At 39.4% G+C, this 18120-nt stretch overlaps 1 protein-coding gene across 7 annotated transcripts in view; it reads left to right on the top strand.

Annotated features, from left to right (window-relative positions):
* The first annotated feature begins 1698 nt into the window (after positions 1 to 1698).
* Positions 1699 to 18120, top strand: part of phldb1a (pleckstrin homology-like domain, family B, member 1a) — a 79408-nt gene continuing 62986 nt past the window's right edge. For 3 of the 7 annotated variants that reach the window (XM_057820095.1, XM_057820094.1, XM_057820097.1), the window contains exons 1-4: positions 1700 to 2184; positions 2360 to 2544; positions 13283 to 13384; positions 13532 to 13655. In XM_057820095.1, coding sequence (XP_057676078.1) covers positions 2518 to 2544; positions 13283 to 13384; positions 13532 to 13655 — 253 coding nt within the window. In that variant the 5' untranslated portion in view covers positions 1700 to 2184; positions 2360 to 2517. Of the gene's footprint in view, positions 2185 to 2359; positions 2545 to 13282; positions 13385 to 13531; positions 13656 to 18120 lie in introns of all 7 variants that reach the window. The other 4 variants (XM_057820099.1, XM_057820098.1, XM_057820096.1 and 1 more) reach the window with 2 other exon arrangements.

Below are 18120 nucleotides of genomic sequence, written 5' to 3'. Positions count from 1 at the left end.
ATTTACACTTCCCCCTTACTAAAGTAGTTTTATATATATATATATATATATATATATATATATATATATATATATAACAGAAACGGTAACAGTAGCAACGTTTACATGCTGACTTTTATTCATACCGATTCAAATCATTCCGAATGGAAATTTCAGATCAGCTGTTTACATGTCACTTCATCTATTCCGATCCAGCGTTTACATGTGTCTGCCTTTATTCCGAAAGGACGTTTGACAACTGCCGTCTGACATGCGCAGATTAATCAAAACAAAGCGTCACGTTGCAAAACATGGAGATCGATCGTCAGAGTGCTGCTGTTTTAACTTTAACCCACTTGTTGTGTTTGTGGGGTCGTATCCGCTTCTGCTGTTTTGCCTTGTAGTAGCCGGTTGTCAGCGTTTTCCACCATTTCTAATCTGGTCAACGCTCCGGTCTATTCCGGCTTCGTGTAACCTCTCGTGAACTTTTTTAAATAGTTCACTGTTCCTCGTTTTACGCCCGTCTAAGCGAGCAATTATATTCAATTCTTTTAAAGTTTGAATTAAATACAATCTTTCCGCCGGACTCCAATTAGGTACGCTGTGCTTGGAAGCCATGTTGCAAGTGACGTTACTTACGTCACCAAGTGACGTCACCACGTCAGTACGGAGCATGTGCAGAAAGAACGCAACCAGACACCATTCCGCTTCCCTGTTTACATGATATAATTTTACTTGTAATCAGTTTGGGAAAAGGAATATTCCACCCCTGTGAATCGGAATGAAATTCCATTCGGTTTGGGCCTGTTCATTCCGAATGAGGTGTTTATATGGAACACATTTATTCGGTTTGAACATCTAAACCGATTGTAATTGGAATATTTGGCTCCATGTAAACGTGGCAAGTGGCAGTCAGATACCATTGTAATTCTTTTCAGGTCATTCATTGTCAGACAAGCAGTACGGCACAACGTTACGCAAAAAAAATAAGTTAAAAATATCAAAATGGCTTACCTCTTTGTCCTCTGAAAGACCATGCCAACCCAACATAATGTTTATTGCATATGAAATGTGAATGGATTCACCAAGCTGGTGTTAAAGTCCACGCAAGTTGATTCGGTCTTCACATTTTTTCCTCCCGAGTTTTTGGTTTCCGGAAACATATGAAGAAAACATCCTTCATGTGTCGTAATGTCTAGAGTCGTTTCTAAAAGTTCCAAAAAAGCAATGCGTGATCGGCATGTTCGTTTTTGAAAGATTACCGGAGAAAAGTAGCACAAATTACGTTGTGTCTATGCGAGGGCGGGTCAATGATGTCCCACTTCGGCTTTACTTCCGCTTTACGATGCAACGTCACGGTCTAAAAATAGCCTGCGTGCGGTACGCCATACTGATTATTGTGCAGATTTACCAGTGCTCCCTGACCTGTGATTTGAGCAACTAGATTTTCTTTACACTCTGATTCATTATTTCCCGAAAAAAATTATATAAACAATCATATTGTGATTATAATCAAATTGATACGATTCCTATACTCGCTGCGATTTTTTTTCTTTTAAAGGTGTGGGATGCATTGTCCCAACGGGAGTGAAAGGGTTAAACTAGCCCATGAGCACCTTGCAAAATTCGCCCCCCCCCCAAAAAAAATGTGCCCGTGTGAAACACTAGGCACAAGACAGCCTGAACCAATTATTCTGGCCTTGACAACGTGTCCAGGAGCTTAAAGTGCCGAGCTAAAAATTCCAGTCGGGGAGGAGATTTCAAAATATATTTTGGCTGTGATGACTGTAATTTCCAGCTGTACACTTTTCAACTGTGACCAAGCAAAAACTGTTAAGAGATTCTGCGCCACACATGCCTTGATGAACTTGCAGACGATTGAAGACCCAAAAAGGTTCAAACTTGTATCAGAAGTCATAGAATCTAGAGATTGAGTAGATCTTTAGCTAAGCCACATAAACCGAGTATGGATTGAATTTAACAATAGCATTGGAATTGATAGGTGAGGCGAGCGAGGGCTGGAAAGAGGGACGTCCCTGGCAGCGAGATGCATGTGGATGCGTTGAGTGGAACGGAACATACTTTTGCTCCTCTGGAAGAAGGAGAGACTTGTAAGGATTTGAGCGGCTGTCAAGTCTTGTTTCTTCATTATCCTTCATTGAAATTGCTTCACCGGCAACAGGATAACGTTTCCAGCCAGACCAGGTAATGAGAAGCTAAAATATTTGTTTAGTGGCTTATGGCAGTGATTGCATGTGGAGGATCGATACGATAAAGTGGCTATTCTACCAATTATGACATCGATGTGTCCAGTTCACTGTGTCAAATATGTGCAAATTTATGTATCTTTTTAATGCATCACCCTGCTCCCATCCCACAGGTGCTTTGCTAATTTAAAGAGCACTTCTAGCAGGTGGACTCATCTCATTCCTGCAGAGTGTGAGATCATGAGCTGCAAGCACCATAAATGGATGCTTTTGTTATGAGTTTCCATGCTCTCTGGAGCTTAAGCGTCCAGTTGTTGAGGAATTACAACGGATGAAGAATTTGCTCCAGGATTATAAGGTACAAATGAGTGATTATGCAGTATTTGTAAACGAAATATTGAGAATTTCAAGTACTTTGACAAGGTGGTCATGTATGTTTTGACATAAAACTGAACAAATTATGATGATGTGTTCAAGTGATATTTGGATCAAGGGAATAAACATTTGTAGTGGCCAAAACAAGTTTTTTGAGGGGGAAAAAAGTCATTTTCATTGCTCTGTCATTATGGGATAACCACTTCTTTGAAAACCTCTATGATGTCTTTCGAGGCATCACAAGGACAGGACGGAACCGTCACCATATGTAAGAAGCTGCCTTTATCTTCTTGATAGTGATGTGCACGGTTTCTGTCACAGGAGCCAAATGTTACCTTTGCCATCTGGTCTGGTCTTTTCCACTTTTCTGCTCTCATTCATGCAGACATCCTGTACACATCTGGTCTGCTGCTCAGTGACAGCAGGTTACACAAGTTCACTGCAAACATAATTCCTCAGAAGCCACTGTAACTAGTAGGTACGCAGCAACCCAGTTCAAATTACAAAGAGCACTAACGTTTTAAAAAAATAATATTTTACTGAAGTAATAGTGCTTTAGTCAGAGGTCCCGCAGGTCCTAATCTTAAATTTAGTCATTTTTATAGTGTCCTAAAAAGGTAATAAAATTCGGCTGGTAGGGTCTTAAATTCCAAGCATTATACGTGTATGTATACAGTGTATCACACATACATACATATATACAGAGGTGGGTAGTAACATGTTACATGTACTCCATTACATTTACTTGAGTAACTTTTAGAGAAAAATGTACTCTAAGAGTAGTTTTACAAAGCCATGCTTTTTACTTGAGCAGATTTTGAAGAAAAAACGTTTCTCTTTTACTCCGCTACTTTGGGCTACACAAAAGTCGTTACATTTTTCCTTTTTATTCTACAAATTTATTATTTTTTTGTTTGCGATGCCTACAGTAGCTCTACTTATTTCACCAATGAGACGTCGCAACAATAATCACATGACTCCATGACACCAATCTGACGCAAGCTTGCCGTTCTATGATGATGCCAGGCTGTTTATTCACGTGGCATCTTTAAACCACGGTAAAAAATGAAGTCTTTGACAAGAGCGCTGCCCTCAATATGACTCAAAAGCGCAGATTTTAAGGTCTCTCCCAGTTTTTATCTGGCACCGATTAAACATGGAAAACCGGAGATATGATCCTTTTAATTTCATAATAGTAACTGAAGGAACGATTCACTATTCAAACTAGGAGCCATTTTCTCCACTAGTGGGCACTCATGCTCTTTGGAAGAATAATGCTTCATTTCTGTCCTTTTTTTGTGCCGAAATTCAATGTTTTTTTTTGTATTTTTTGGGGGGTCAATGTGGTTATGTAATGGGTTATTGTACAGTATCATTATAACAACTGTTCATATAGATAAGTTTGTGCTGAGAGGAAAAAAATAAAATTGTTAAATTTTTTTTTTTTTTTAAAGCAGTTACAATGGTGCTGCAACGATTAATCGATTAACTCGAGTATTTGATCAGAAAAAAAGATTCGAATAAAATTTTGCTGCTTCGAGTATTCGTTTAATTGAAGTGGTGTTGTAATGGTTTGTTTTGAAAGTGTTTGCATTTAGTTTTATTGATTTGGGTGGATACACTGCCCTCTCATCTGCCTCATTTCGCATGGCTAAATCCAGCTGCTCCCTGTTAAGACCAACATAAGCGAAGTTTTTGTTTGAACTAATGTTTTTTCGTAATTTAGTTTATAGGTATATTTAGCACTTTTTTGTGGGAATATGTGTCCGAACCATTTGTTAAGAGCATTGTAAAAATAATAATAAGGAATTGCATAGTGATAGCATTTAAGCTAGATGACTTTTGCTATGTAAGTTCGCCAATTGCTCTTTTATTGTACATAGAGCCTCATTTATTTATTTTTTTATACCGTTTGAGACTTGGCTCAGGTATTTTAACTTTTTTATGTTCCTTATCCGATTACTCGATTATTCAAACTAACTTGTTCATCGATTAATCGACTACTAAAATAATCGATAGCTGCAGCCCTAACTCAAAATGTTACTCATTACTAGAGTATTGTTTTCACTGGATACTTTTGTACTTGTACTTGAGTACATTTTTTTGGATGACTACTTCTACTTTTACTTGACTAATATTATTTTGAAGTAGTGCTACTCTTAATTGAGTAAAAGTTTTGGCTACTCTACCCACCTCTGCATACATAAATCATAGACTTCATTACTAAGTTATGAAGTCTATGTATAAGTATACATTTACACACACATATTTCAGAGGGCCATATATATATATATATTATATTAGGGCTGTCAAAATTATCGCGTTAACGCGCGGTAATTAATTTTTTAAATTAATCACGTTAAAATATTTGACGCAATTAACGCACATGTCCCGCTCAGACAGTATTCTGCCTTTTGGTAAGTTTTACAGCAAGGCTTTTTGTGCTGTCTAACAGCGAACTCTTGTGGTCGCTTTGCGACATGGTTTATTTTTTCTTGCCAGTTCAATATGGCTGCACGACGTCTCGGGCTGACGCCTACGTTGTAATGTTGTGCTTATATGATCCTTGGACAAGATTTGTCCGTAAGTATGGTTGTTGTAAAGAATGTACATATAATGTTAGTAAGCGAAATGTTATATTTTTTGTATGAGACGCTTTTTGTTTATGTTTAGTGAACCTGTATAGCGTGCTAAGCTAACATTCTTGCTAATGCAATGCTTGTGTACTTTTTTGTGTAGTTTTACGACGGTCTAAAGAGGACAATGGTTTGAGGCCATTTTATTAATAAATCAGATGAAAAAGGAAGAAGTCTGATTATTAAGGCGTCGTTCACTAGCTGTCTAGCTTTGGAAAAAGTAGACGCTTTGGAGTGAGGACAGCATAGACAGATTTAAATGACAGTAGAGTGAAATGCCCACTACAGTCCTTATGTACCGTATGTTGAATGTATATATCCATCTTTTTTCTTATCTTTCCATTCCAACAATTTATTTTACAGAATATATATATAATTTACAGAAAAATATGGCTTTTCTTTATAAATGGTTTGAATTGCGATTAATTGCGATTAATTACGATTAATTAATTTTTAAGCTGTAATTAACTCAATTAAAAATTTTAATCGTTTGACAGCCCTAATATATATATATATATATATATATATATATATATATATATATATATATATATATATATATATATATATGTGTGTGTGTGTGTGTGTGTGTGTGTGTGTGTGTGTGTGTGTGTGTGTGTGTATATATGTATAATGGACAGCTTAAAAGGAAGGTTTTTTTTTTTTTTTAGTAACCGAGCCTATGATAACATCATTGCTTTTGTTGCAAAAATGCAATTAACAAATTAGAAATCTTAATGGGGATTTGTAACATCTGTTTCACGGCTTGATAATTGGGGTGATCTTTCCATACAAAAGCTTAACAAATAGACATTTAGCTGCAAACGGTCTGGCTTGTTTTTTTCCCTGGTGTAGTTTTCTTCCGTGACTCATCGTACGTTTCATTTCCTCCATCTCAATGCTGGCCTTGACCATGGGAAAAAACTAGAGGGACCAATAGTGGGCTCTTTCTCCCACTCACTTCCACTGTTTCTATTGGCCTTTGAGCCCATCCTTTCCTGGGGGATGCCTAGAAAGATACTGCATGTGCTTCTCACTTCCTGTTGTATGTCTCTATCCAATCATACATGTCACCCCGAATGATCAAATCTTCATTTAAGGTGGAAATATTACTTTTTTTTTATCATACTCGGAGGTATGAAGTTAGATTTTTTTTCACACATCTCTCATGCTTCATCAAACAATACACTGGGAAGGATTTGACTAAAGCCCCTTCTGATCACCTGGGGTGGTCCTCGGAAGGTCTCACATGGGGATTTAATGTCGTCAAAGGGAAGAGAAGTTTGAAAAAAAAAATCTACTGTAAGTCAGGGAAGTAACTCTGCACCAGAATGGGGAGGAGAAGGGCTTGGGAGGAGGGAAAATAGTCAAGGAACTCAGTGGGAGAATGCAAACAGCTTTAGGCCAGACATTGACAACAATGTGGACGCCGCTGAATGGATTACTGAGCTGTACCCCAATTTATGGATACTCATATAACTCTTTTAGGGAGCCCGTGAGAGCAGTCAGATGGTACGTGCTGCATGCATGTCATTGTAAGTAAGAAAATTCAGTAGAATGTTAAACAACTTGGTTCTTTAATATACTGCATTATCTTCACAATTCAAAGTACAGTTTGTATTTCTCTTACTTAATCCTTGTTTTTCCATGCTAAGCAGATGTGATTTCTCTTTAAAAGTCACAGCACAGACTGTGCGGCTGGCGGTGTCTATTTTCAGAAGCTCATGGCCGCTCTGAAGGACATAACCGGTCCAATAATGACAGGTTGCAGTAGAAGGCCTCACATTATTTTAAAACTCCTCTCTGGCTTTGGGTGTGTTCGTTGAAATAAGCGAAGCTCGGGGGAGGTGGCGGGTGCATATGCGTGTGCATGTGTGAGTCACGTAGACGAGACGCACGGGCCCCGGCTGCACTGTGGGTGACTGCGTGGCGTGCATGAGCGATGACAGCCAGCGGGGGCTGGCAGGAGAGAGGCGAAGGCTCCGGTGTCAGAGCACGCTCTGTTCTCTCTATCACTGGGTCCACTCAGAACACACTGGATGGGATTGTCATAGAAAGCGGTTTGCCCGGCGTTCTCATCTGGAGTGACATCAGATGCAGACACAACGCCCTGTTGTCTCAGCCAGATCAGGCTAAACTTAGAAAGCCAGCATCTGTGGATGATTTGAGGCTTTTTATTGTATTTCTGTCAGTATCTGATTTCAGAATGCAACAAAGTAATTGGGCATTTTTGATTTGATGTATCAGTCATGTGATGTGCCATCAAGCTGCAATTGCTGACTCTTGTGGGATCACACTGATGCTCCTGTCTGTCAATGCGAACCAATCTTCTTGATGGGTTTCAACCAAGTATATAAGCATGACTAATACTCATCAATTCAACCTAAGTGATGGTGACTCAAAATCAGACAAGAATTGCTGTCCTAAACAGTGGTGAGTTTTTGTTGAGGGCATCATGGGCAGCCACGCAGGGTTATTTTTTTTGTTCATTGAGTGGAATCAGAAAGATGCAGTATTAGTTCAAGCTGTTCTCAAGATGTTCACTGTTTTCTTTCAATTCTGAGATTCAAGGGTGTAGATTCGCATAGGGACGGTAGGGACATAACACTACCAACTTTTCAGGATGCTCAAATTGTCCCCACCAAATTTTAAGCCACCTTACCTGTATTATACAATGACTTCAGTTATATGGGTAATTTACATTATCTTACCATATGTTGTAAGGATAGAATAGACCCTACCATTGTTAAGTTAGTTATTGTCATCATGTTAAGACTAGGGCTGTCAAACCATTAAAAATTTTAATTACAGCTTAAAAATTAATCGTAATTAATCGCAATTCAAACCATCTACAGTGCTGCTCGAAAGTTTGTGAACGCCACAGCGATGGTCAGATTTTTTGTAAAAAAAACTAAAATAACCTTATTAAATGTTACGTTATACCCAAATCCACAATACTGACATTCCAAATAATGGACTGAAACAAAAGAAATAGTTATATTGTCATTCTTTATTTAACAAAAGTGGTTGATTTAAGAAAAACTCAGATATCATGTGTGCAAAAGTATGTGAACCCCTTCAGTTAATAGGATATTGCGCCTCCTTTTGCAGAGATTACCTCAACCAAACGGTTTCTGTAGTGACTAATCAGCCTCTCACATCTACTTTGGGGGATTTTTGCCCATTCTTCCTTGCAGAACGCAGTCAGTTGAGAGAGGTTTGATGGGCGTCTGGCATGAACTGCTCGCTTCAGGTCCCGCCACAGCATTTCAATGGGATTTAGGTCAGGACTTTGACTGGGCCAGTCCAGAACACGAATCTTCTTCTTTTTCAGCCATTCCTTGGTTGTATTGCTGGAATGCTTTGGATCATTATCATGTTGCATGATCCACCTTCTGCCAAGCTTTAACTTCAAAACAGATGGCGTCAGGTTATGTTCTAGGATTTGACAATATTCCTCAGAATTCATGATTCCCTGGACTATGTGGAGTTGTCCAGGTCCTGAGGATGAAAAGCAAGCCCAGATCTTGACATTCCCACCTCCATGCTTCACTGTTGGGAGAAGGTTCTTTTGGTGGTATGCAGTGTTGACTTTTCGCCAGACATGGCGGTTTTGGTTGTGACCAAACAGTTCAATTTTGCACCTACATCAGTTGATGAAAACTCTTTTTAATTTAGTCTCGACAACACAACTGTTAAAAAAAAAAAAAAAAAAAACTACTGAATTGATTGATTAGGAAATCAGGTTGAAATAATAGAAAATTCCAAAATGTTGAGGGGGTTCACAAACTTTTGAGCAGCACTGTATAAAATATGCCATATTTTTCTGTAAATTATTGTTAGAATGGAAAGATCAGACACAAGATGGATGTATACATTCAACATACCGTACATAAGTACTGTATTTGTTTATTATAACAATAAATCAACATGATGGCATTAACATTATTAACATTCTGTTAAAGCGATCCATGGATAGAAAGACTAGTTCTTAAAAGATAAATGTTAGTACAAGTTATAGAAAATTTATATTAAAACCCCTCTTAATGTTTTCGTTTTAATAAAATTTGTAAAATTTTCAATCAAAAAATAAACTAGTAGCCCGCCATATTTGATGTCAATAATTACGCGATGCTCATGGGTGCTTAAGCCCATAAAATCAGTCGCACCCAAGCGCCAGCAGAGGGCGACAAAAGTCCCAAAAAACACAAGTAACAAGTTGGCATTGCACTGTTCTGTCATTTTATTCTGTTTAAGCGGGGCATGTGCGTTAATTGCGTCAAATATTTTAACGTGATTAATTTAAAAAATTAATTACCGCCCGTTAACGCGATAATTTTGACAGCCCTAGTTAAGACATACATTTATCCCTTTTCACTTGCTGAATGTGCAGGTGTCCCAGGTCCTCCCGCCACATAGACACACACACGCACACTCACACAACCCCGCCAACAGAAATACAACATGCCGCCTCCTTAGAAGTCTTTTTCAGCCCACACAAGCCACTATAAGTAATGTAAAAAGACGTCAATGTTGTGAAGTTGGGAGAAACACCACTATTGTTGCTACTAAAAGTCCAACCTGCATCAGAGGTAGAATAGCATTAACCTGTGTGAACTTGCTAAAATGAAAAACTACTGTAGTCAGGCCAGCCTAAACAAGTAACAACGAACTCAAGCTAGCCGTCCCTCATTTGGATCATTGTTTGCATTATGTGCATTACTGTAATCCAATGCTGTGGCTTCAGAGTGCAAGTCCCAAGAATGGGTCGACTTCAGAGGGACACTGACATGAACATGAACTGACATGAAAAAAAAATCTGAAATGAAATCACGCATCAGGATTACATGACAGTACTTTGGTTCGAGTCTTGGTAATATGCCTCAGATGTAGGTTGGTCCTTGTATAGCTCAGATTTTTTTCCTTATTTTTTTGTCCTAAATCACTTTGATATCACAATAGTTTAGTTTGAGTCTAGGAGTGCACCAGTGTCTCCCACAATTGGACCCATTTTTGGATAGCTCCATGTTTTTTTAATAAAAGGACTTTCACTTCAAAATGTTACTTTAGTAGTTTTTGCAAACAAAGGTTTGAATCGGACGTTGTATCACCTGAACCAATACACATGAAAGTTAGTATAAATCAATGAAGATTTATTTTGCATTGATCATTTCCCTATTAATTAATTAGATTCATATTCGTGAGAAATATAGCCCTGACCCGCGTTCACCCAATCTGTTTGGTCTTATCAATGTCCTGTCTCCAGTGAAAGAATCTGACCTTTCAGCCAGATCACCAGAATTACGCCAGCCGAACCGCCGGACCCGTGCTGGCGCAGATCCAACGACCCGGGCCGGCGAGAATCCGACAATCCGGCCATAGGGCCAAACTCCGCGCGTTCACCTTGGTCTTAACCCCTTGTACTGACTCCATTTTGAAAGCAGGAAAAAGGCTTCGAAGCACAAGTTGACAATTTATTCAGGTCGACAGCGATCAAACAGCGAAACAGAAATAGACTCAGGCGAGGAGGCAAGGTCACCATATCACAAGTCAACAAAAGGTCCCCGAGAAAAATGACCACGATTAGTTAAACATTCAGTCTTTTGAAGGCTCTCGCGGGGCGAGCTGGGGGCAGAAAGAAGGTTGTGTTTAGGCGTTGTTTAGGATTATTGTCTGTTTGTGGATTAGACAGGAGGATTCATGAGTGACTGTTGTCAGGGCAACGAGGGTTGCCACCTCAGCGTCAAAGGGGCTCTCGGAGTCTTGTCAGCCGTGTTATCAGTTGGATATCGGGCATTCTCCAGTGTTCCTTGTGTTGGGACCGGGCGTCCCGCCATTTGTTCTGGACTGTCCGGAAGAACTGATTGCGGGAGTTGGTGCGTCAGTCTTGTTCAGTCAGTTACATGACTCACACGTTGGGCTTCCGTGATAAGAAGGCGCCATGCATCTCTTTACGCCCTATATTCCGCTTGTTCTCCTTAAACTAGCTTAATTTAAACTACTTAAACACTATTAGGTGTGTTAAAGTAATATAAGCAGTCAAACAGTAAATACGAGAAACGATACTATCACCAGCGAAAAGTGTACATGCAGGTTATGGTGTTATATTGTCCCTACCAATGTTGCTGAGATGACATTTATACAGTGGGGTAAAGAAGTATTTCGTCAACCACTAATTGTGCAAGTTCTCCCACATGAAAATATTAGAGAGGCCTGTAATTGTCAGCATGGGTAAATCTCTACCATAAGAGACAGAATGTGGAAAAAAAAAAACAGAAATCACATTGCTTGATTTTTAAAGAATTTATTTGCAAATCATGGTGGAAAATATGTGTTTGATCAATACCAAAAGTTCATCTCAATACTTTGTTATGTACCCTTTGTTGGAAATAGTGGAGGCCAAATGTTTTCTGTAACTCTTCATAAGCTTTTCACACACTGTTGCTGGTATTTTGGCCCTTTCCTCCATGCAAGCAGTGATGTTTTGGGGCTGCCGCTGGGCAACAGACTTTCAACTCCTTCCTCACCCCGTGGCGTCAAAATGATAACAAGAACGGTGAGCAAAAATCCCAGAACCACACGGGGGGACCTAGTGAATGACCTACAGAGAGCTGGGACCACAGTAACTAAGGCTACTATCAGTAACACAATGCGCCGCCAGGGACTCAAGTCCTGCACTGCCAGACGTGTCCCCCTGCTGAAGAAAGTACACGTCCAGGCCCATCTGCGGTTCGCTAGAGAGCATTTGGATGATCTAGAAGAGGACTGGGAGAATGTGTTATGGTCAGATGAAACCAAAATAGAATTTTTTTGGTAGAAACACAGGTTCTCGTGTTTGGAAGAAAAAAAATACTGAATTGCACCATACCCACTGTGAAGCATGGGGGTGGAAACATCATGCTTTGGGGCTGTTTTTCTGCTCGGGACCAGGACAACTGATCTGTGTAAAGGAAAGAATGAATGGGGCCATGTATCGAGAGATTTTGAGTGAAAATCTCCTTCCATTAGCAAGGGCATTGAAGATGAGACGTGGCTGGGTCTTTCAGCATGACAATGATCCCAAACACACAGCCTGGGCAACAAAGGAGTGGCTTTGTAAGAAGCCTTTCAAGGTCCTGGAGTGGCCTAGCCAGTCTCCAGATCTCAACCCCATAGAAAATCTGTGGAGGGAGTTGAAAGTCTGTGTTGCCCAACGACAGGCCCAAAACATCATTGCTCTAGAGGAGCTCTGCATGGAGGAATGGGCCAAAATACCAGCAACACTGTGTAAAAAGCTTATGAAGAGTTACAGAAAACGTTTGGCCTCTGTTATTGCCAACAAAGAGTACATAACAAAGTATTGAGATGAACTTTTGGTATTGACCAAATACTCATTTTCCACCATGATTTGCAAATAAATTCTTTAAAAATCAAACAATGTGATTTTGTGTTTTTTTCCCCCTCATTCTGTCTCTCATGGTTTAGGTTTACCCATGTTGACAATTACAGGTGTCTCTAATATTTTCAAGTGGGAGAACTTGCACAATTAGTTATTTACCCCACTGTAGGTAGGGCGAACATTTTTTTTAGGGGAAACTTTGCTCTTTACGTGTCTACATGTGGCAGTTTGAGTCATGTCTGGATCTTGTCGATGTTGTTTCCTCTCTCTTCCTTTCTTTTGATGTAGCTACGATGTGCAGACAGTCGCTTGTAATCGGCAACATCTGTCTGGAGTTTGTATCTTTATGAGTCATCTTGATGAAGGTAGGAAATGCAATGTGACCCTCATGTGTTTAGCACCTGCGAAGCAAGTCTGGAATTGCAAATGAGCAAAATGTCAGATGAGCCATCTAATCTATGTTCATAGAGAATTTTGCTTGGTGTAAGGCGTAAATCAATGCCATCATTCTACCCAACAAGCCCTGGAGAAACAATCCCCCAGTATAATAGGCAGCATCACGTGGTCTTATAACTGGGGCATGAGGCTCTCTATGGAAGGCACTGTTCCCATTGTAGTACAACTGTAGTGGCAGAATTCCCACTCGGCTCTGCCATTTAAACCCACTCCTCTCTTTCCATGGGCATCCATCTCTGCGCCGCCTTCAGGAGCATCAGGTGTCAGAAAATTTGGAAATCAGCCCCGCAGACATGGAATGCCGGGGCAGGGGTCAAGTCGAGCGCGGCCGTGAGACACACCAAATCCTGCAGGTGAGTCAGATGCCACTCCAGGGAGGATTCATGAAGGAAAAAGAGCTAGCTTTATACGACGTGCGACGCATATCAACTCAATCTGGAATAAATTCATAACTGTATGTACCTCCATTTCACCTTTTCAAAATCATCTCGCTTTGACAGGGTACACCTTTAGACCTGATTGAGACTGGCAAGTCACTGAAAGTTCAGGCAGAGCGTCCCCATCTGGTCAGTTTGGGAAGTGGACGTTTGAGCACAGCAATCACTTTACTGCCACTGCAGGAAGGTAATGTGTGTCCTCTAATACAGTGTTTTTTAACCTTTTCTGAGTCACGGCACGTTTTTACATTGGAAAAAATCTCACGGCACACCACACACCAAAAATGTTTCAAAATTACTTATTGTACACCATATTTATTCATGAAATAATTTCTCAATTTTATATACTGACTCAGTGGGAAACTTGAGCCTGTTTAGATGAACACAAAGTTGATATCCTGGCAGGAATTGAGGAAATACACACACGAAGCTGTTCTTCAACATCTCTAGCTTTAGCAATTTCTTTAACCACATCCGGGACGAGCATCTCGCTGTCAAAGGCTTTGCAGGTAGTATTAATTTCTGCCACAGTGTGGGACTTTTTGGTTTTAGCAACAAGTTCAGCAACAAGATAACTGGCTTTAAGGGCTTTCTCATTTACCTTTGTAGTTTTTCTCCAAAAAGTTGCCTGTTTCTCTTTGTTTTCACGAAGGCGAACAAATAGTCCATCGACCTGTTTTGAAGCGACGGGTGTTTCATTTGGAGATGAAGTTTAAGCTTGCTTGGCACCATGGCGCTGTTGGATAGCTGCTTGTGTCGTGTTCAAGAACTGCTCGGATTTCCAGCCATCAGATACCTTGCTGTCCTCGACAATGTGTTGGAATAAAACACAGGGGGAGGATTGACGGTCGTCACATATGGATAAAATGGAAAGGACACTTTCGTGTATATCGACACTTGACGAGACTAATCAAATGATGTACAGTAGATGTGCTGGAGTCCACATTGTCGCGGACAGCAAAGTGGCTGATGGCTAGAAATCTGAGTAGTTCTTGAAGGCGACGCGAGCAATATCTCGCTCATCTGCACACGAGCGAAACTGAAACCTTCTACCTACTCCTTCCATCCTACTGCAACTCTGCCCGACGACGTAAAAAACAAACAAAAAATGCAGTATTGGAAAATTTCTCGCCGCACACCTGATGATCTCACACCCTTTGAAAAACACTTAATATGTATAATAACACTTAATAACACTAATATGTGCAGAGGTAGGCAGAGTAGCCAAAAATTTTACTCAAGTAAGAGAAGCGTTACATAAAAAAATAATATTACTTAATTAAATATAAAGGTAGTCATCCAAAAATGTACTCAAGTACAAGTAAAAAAAAATATTTGGTCAAAAGAATACTCAAGTAATGAGTAACATTGTGAGTAACTGCTTATGATGTTTAATTTTTTTTTGACACCCACAATGGTATTTTTTTTCAGCGCAAAGCTTTCTATATAAACTGTTATTATTATACTGTACATCAACCTATTACATAACCACATTAGGCCAAATAAAATCATTGAATTCCAGCAAGAGAAAAAAAAATCCAGAACTGAAGCATCATTCGTCCAACGAGCATGAGTGTGGAGTGGAGAAAATAGTTTGAATAGTTGAGGAGTGAACACAGGTATTCCCCGGGTTATGACGTACTCGACTTACATTATTTTGACTTTATGGCGCCGGAGTCTCGGCCGCCATTTTGTCTCCAGTCTTTTTTTTTTTTTTCAGTCACGTAAACAGTACCTTATTGTACCTCACAATACAGTGTTCCCTCGCGACTTTGGGCTTCAAACTTCAAGCCCTCAGTCCATCGCGGAAGTTTTTTTTTTTCAATTAAAAAAAAAAAAAATACAGATGAGCTGTTCCGAGCTGATCGCATAGTCACACTCTCGCTCCCTCCCTACCTCTCCCTGCTCTTTGTTCGTCAGGGGTCGTCTGCTCGTTGTACGACTCACTGGAGTTGCTTATTAAAGTTACCGATGTTGACGGATGTTTGTGTTTGATCTTGCCAGAGTCACGGACTTCAAAAGATTTGCATGCGTCAATCATCATTTAACTCGTTAAACAGTTGCTGTGGCAACTCATTGAGTGTAAGGTGGCAGCTTAGTTTTTTACTTTATTAATATGACACGTTCTGTCCTCAGTAAACGTGAAGTTGTTCAGCTTCACAGACAGTAAACAAAGAAATTTTGGTTTTTGAAGTGGTTGACTTCCTTCACTTTTGACAATTTGTAAAGCTGTAACAAACATATAATAATAATAATACATTTTATTTATAGAGCGCTTTTACCGGTGCTCAAAGACGCTTTACAGTTGAGAGACAAAGAAAAGGCTCACGCAACGTGCGCAGTACAAAACAATAGAGAAAAGAATTAAAAATTGAAAGCCAGTTTAAAAAGGTGAGTTTTTAACAATTTTTTTGAATGTGGGAAGATCAGAACAGGTGCCGATGGTTTTAGGGAGTGAGTTCCAAAGTGAAGGGGCATATGTACACTTATGTTCAAAACGCCACACATTTTAACAATAAAACTAAAATTTTTAATCGAGTTAATTACAGCTTAAAAATTAATAAATCGTAATTAATTGCAATTCAAACCATCTATAAAATATGCCATATTTTTCTGTAAATTATTTTTTGAATGGAAAGATAAGACACTAGACGGATATATGCATTCAACATACGGTACGTAAGTACTGTATTTGTTTATTATAACAATAAATCAACAAGATGGCATTAAAATTATTAACATTCTGTTAAAGCGATCCATGGATAGAAAGACTTGTAGTTCTTAAAAGATAAATGTTAGTACAAGTTGTAGAAATGTTATATTAAAACCCCTCTTAATGTTTTCGTTTTAATAAAATTTGTAAAATTTTAAATCAAAAAATAAACTAGTAGCTCACCATTGTTGATGTCAATAATTACACAATGCTCATGGTGCTAAAACCCATAAAATCAGTCGCACCCAAGCGCCAGCAGAGTGCGACAAAACACCAAAAAATACAAGCAACAAGTGGACATTACACTGTGCTGTCATTTTAATCTGTTTGAGCGGGGCATGTGCGTTAAATGCGTCAAATATTTTAACGTGATTAATTAAAAAAATTAATTACCACCCGTTAACGCGATAATTTTGACAGCCCTAAAAAAAACACTTGGCACAAAACAATTAGTGTTCAAACGTCTATCTTGTCTGATCAATATATAAATTTAGTAGATCTAATTAGCATGATTTGCCTATCGAAAGTCCGCTATCTTAAATATTACGAATGCAAACGTATGTACATTTCTCATAGCAAATCGCTCACACACAACTCCACAACTGCAGCTCTAAGTTTAATTACAAATGCATAAACAAACATATATTAGCAGAAACAACTTACAGCCTTTGGGCCAAACCAGAGTGCAGCTCGGATTAACCTCCCTCCCAATTAAAAATTGGGAGGGAGGTTAATCCGAGATTTCGAGTCATGTTGATGGCAGGGCGCTATGTCAAATACTAAATCTTTTACGTTGCTTTAAAGACGCCACGTGATTGAACAGGCCGGCGTAATCATAGAACGGCAAGTTTGAGTTTGATTGGTATAATGTAGTCATGTGATTATTGTTGCGACATCTCATTGGTGAAACTGGTAAAGCTACTGTTGGCATCTCTGGCAAAAAAATAAAATCTAATATGTAGAATAAAGAGGAAAAATGTAACGACTAGTGTAGCCCAATGTAGCGAAGTAAGAGTGGCGTTTCTTCAAGTAAAAGTAAAAATTATTTGCCTGGCTCTGCCAGACTATTCTCCCTGTATTTTTCAAACACTGAGAGAAATAGTCTGGGAACCATCCCATTAACGGCCTTTTCGAGCAGGTACAAAATCAATCGACAAATCAGATTCGTTTATTTGTGTGACGTATTCTTCACGAGCAACGTCACTCTTGCGCGCCGAAAGTCGTCTCCACAACACAGATGGTCAACGGGATAACCGAGAACATGTTCCAATCCGCGGTAAATTCTGTTTTAAATTACCAAAAACACAGCGACACGAGTCATTGACAATAGTCTGCCTCGCGCTAGCCATGTTGAATAAACTCCACTCTCTTCGTATGTTTACTTCTGCGCGCAAGTCCCTCGTCCTTCCGTCGTCAGTTAATAACGTCACGTCTGCCCGTCGCTGATTGGTCCACTCCGCTGTCTGTTTGCTGTGGCTTGCTCCGCCCTGGAAATTGTATCCGTGGGAATGGTGGCCAGACTCAATAGCTGGAACAGCGTTGAGTCTGGTGTACCAGGCAAAAAAATTATGGCTTAGTAAAAGTACTCTTAAAAGTACATTTTTCTCAAAAAATAAATATACTGGAGTAAATGTAACGCATTACTACTCACCTCTGAATAAGTGTGTGTCTAATTAATGTTACAGTGTGGTTTTATGTGTAAGATTAAATCGCAAATCCAAATTTTAATCACCTTTTTCATAACAAACTTCAGTATTTGTGACATTGTTTGGTGGTGTTTGTGTGATTTCTTATGCAACTATTTGTACAAAAATAATGTAGAGTTTGAATGCCATTGTATGCTCCCATAGGTCCACACAATGGCCTGCAAAGGGTTGGCAAATGCTGTGATGACAGCACAGTGCTCAGGAAACAGAATATTCTTTCCAGAAAATAGCCT

This window comes from Corythoichthys intestinalis, chromosome 18 (genome assembly GCF_030265065.1).
Source record: "Corythoichthys intestinalis isolate RoL2023-P3 chromosome 18, ASM3026506v1, whole genome shotgun sequence".
Classification (NCBI taxonomy): domain Eukaryota; kingdom Metazoa; phylum Chordata; class Actinopteri; order Syngnathiformes; family Syngnathidae; genus Corythoichthys; species Corythoichthys intestinalis.
This window is presented reverse-complemented; position numbering and strand designations above follow the sequence as displayed.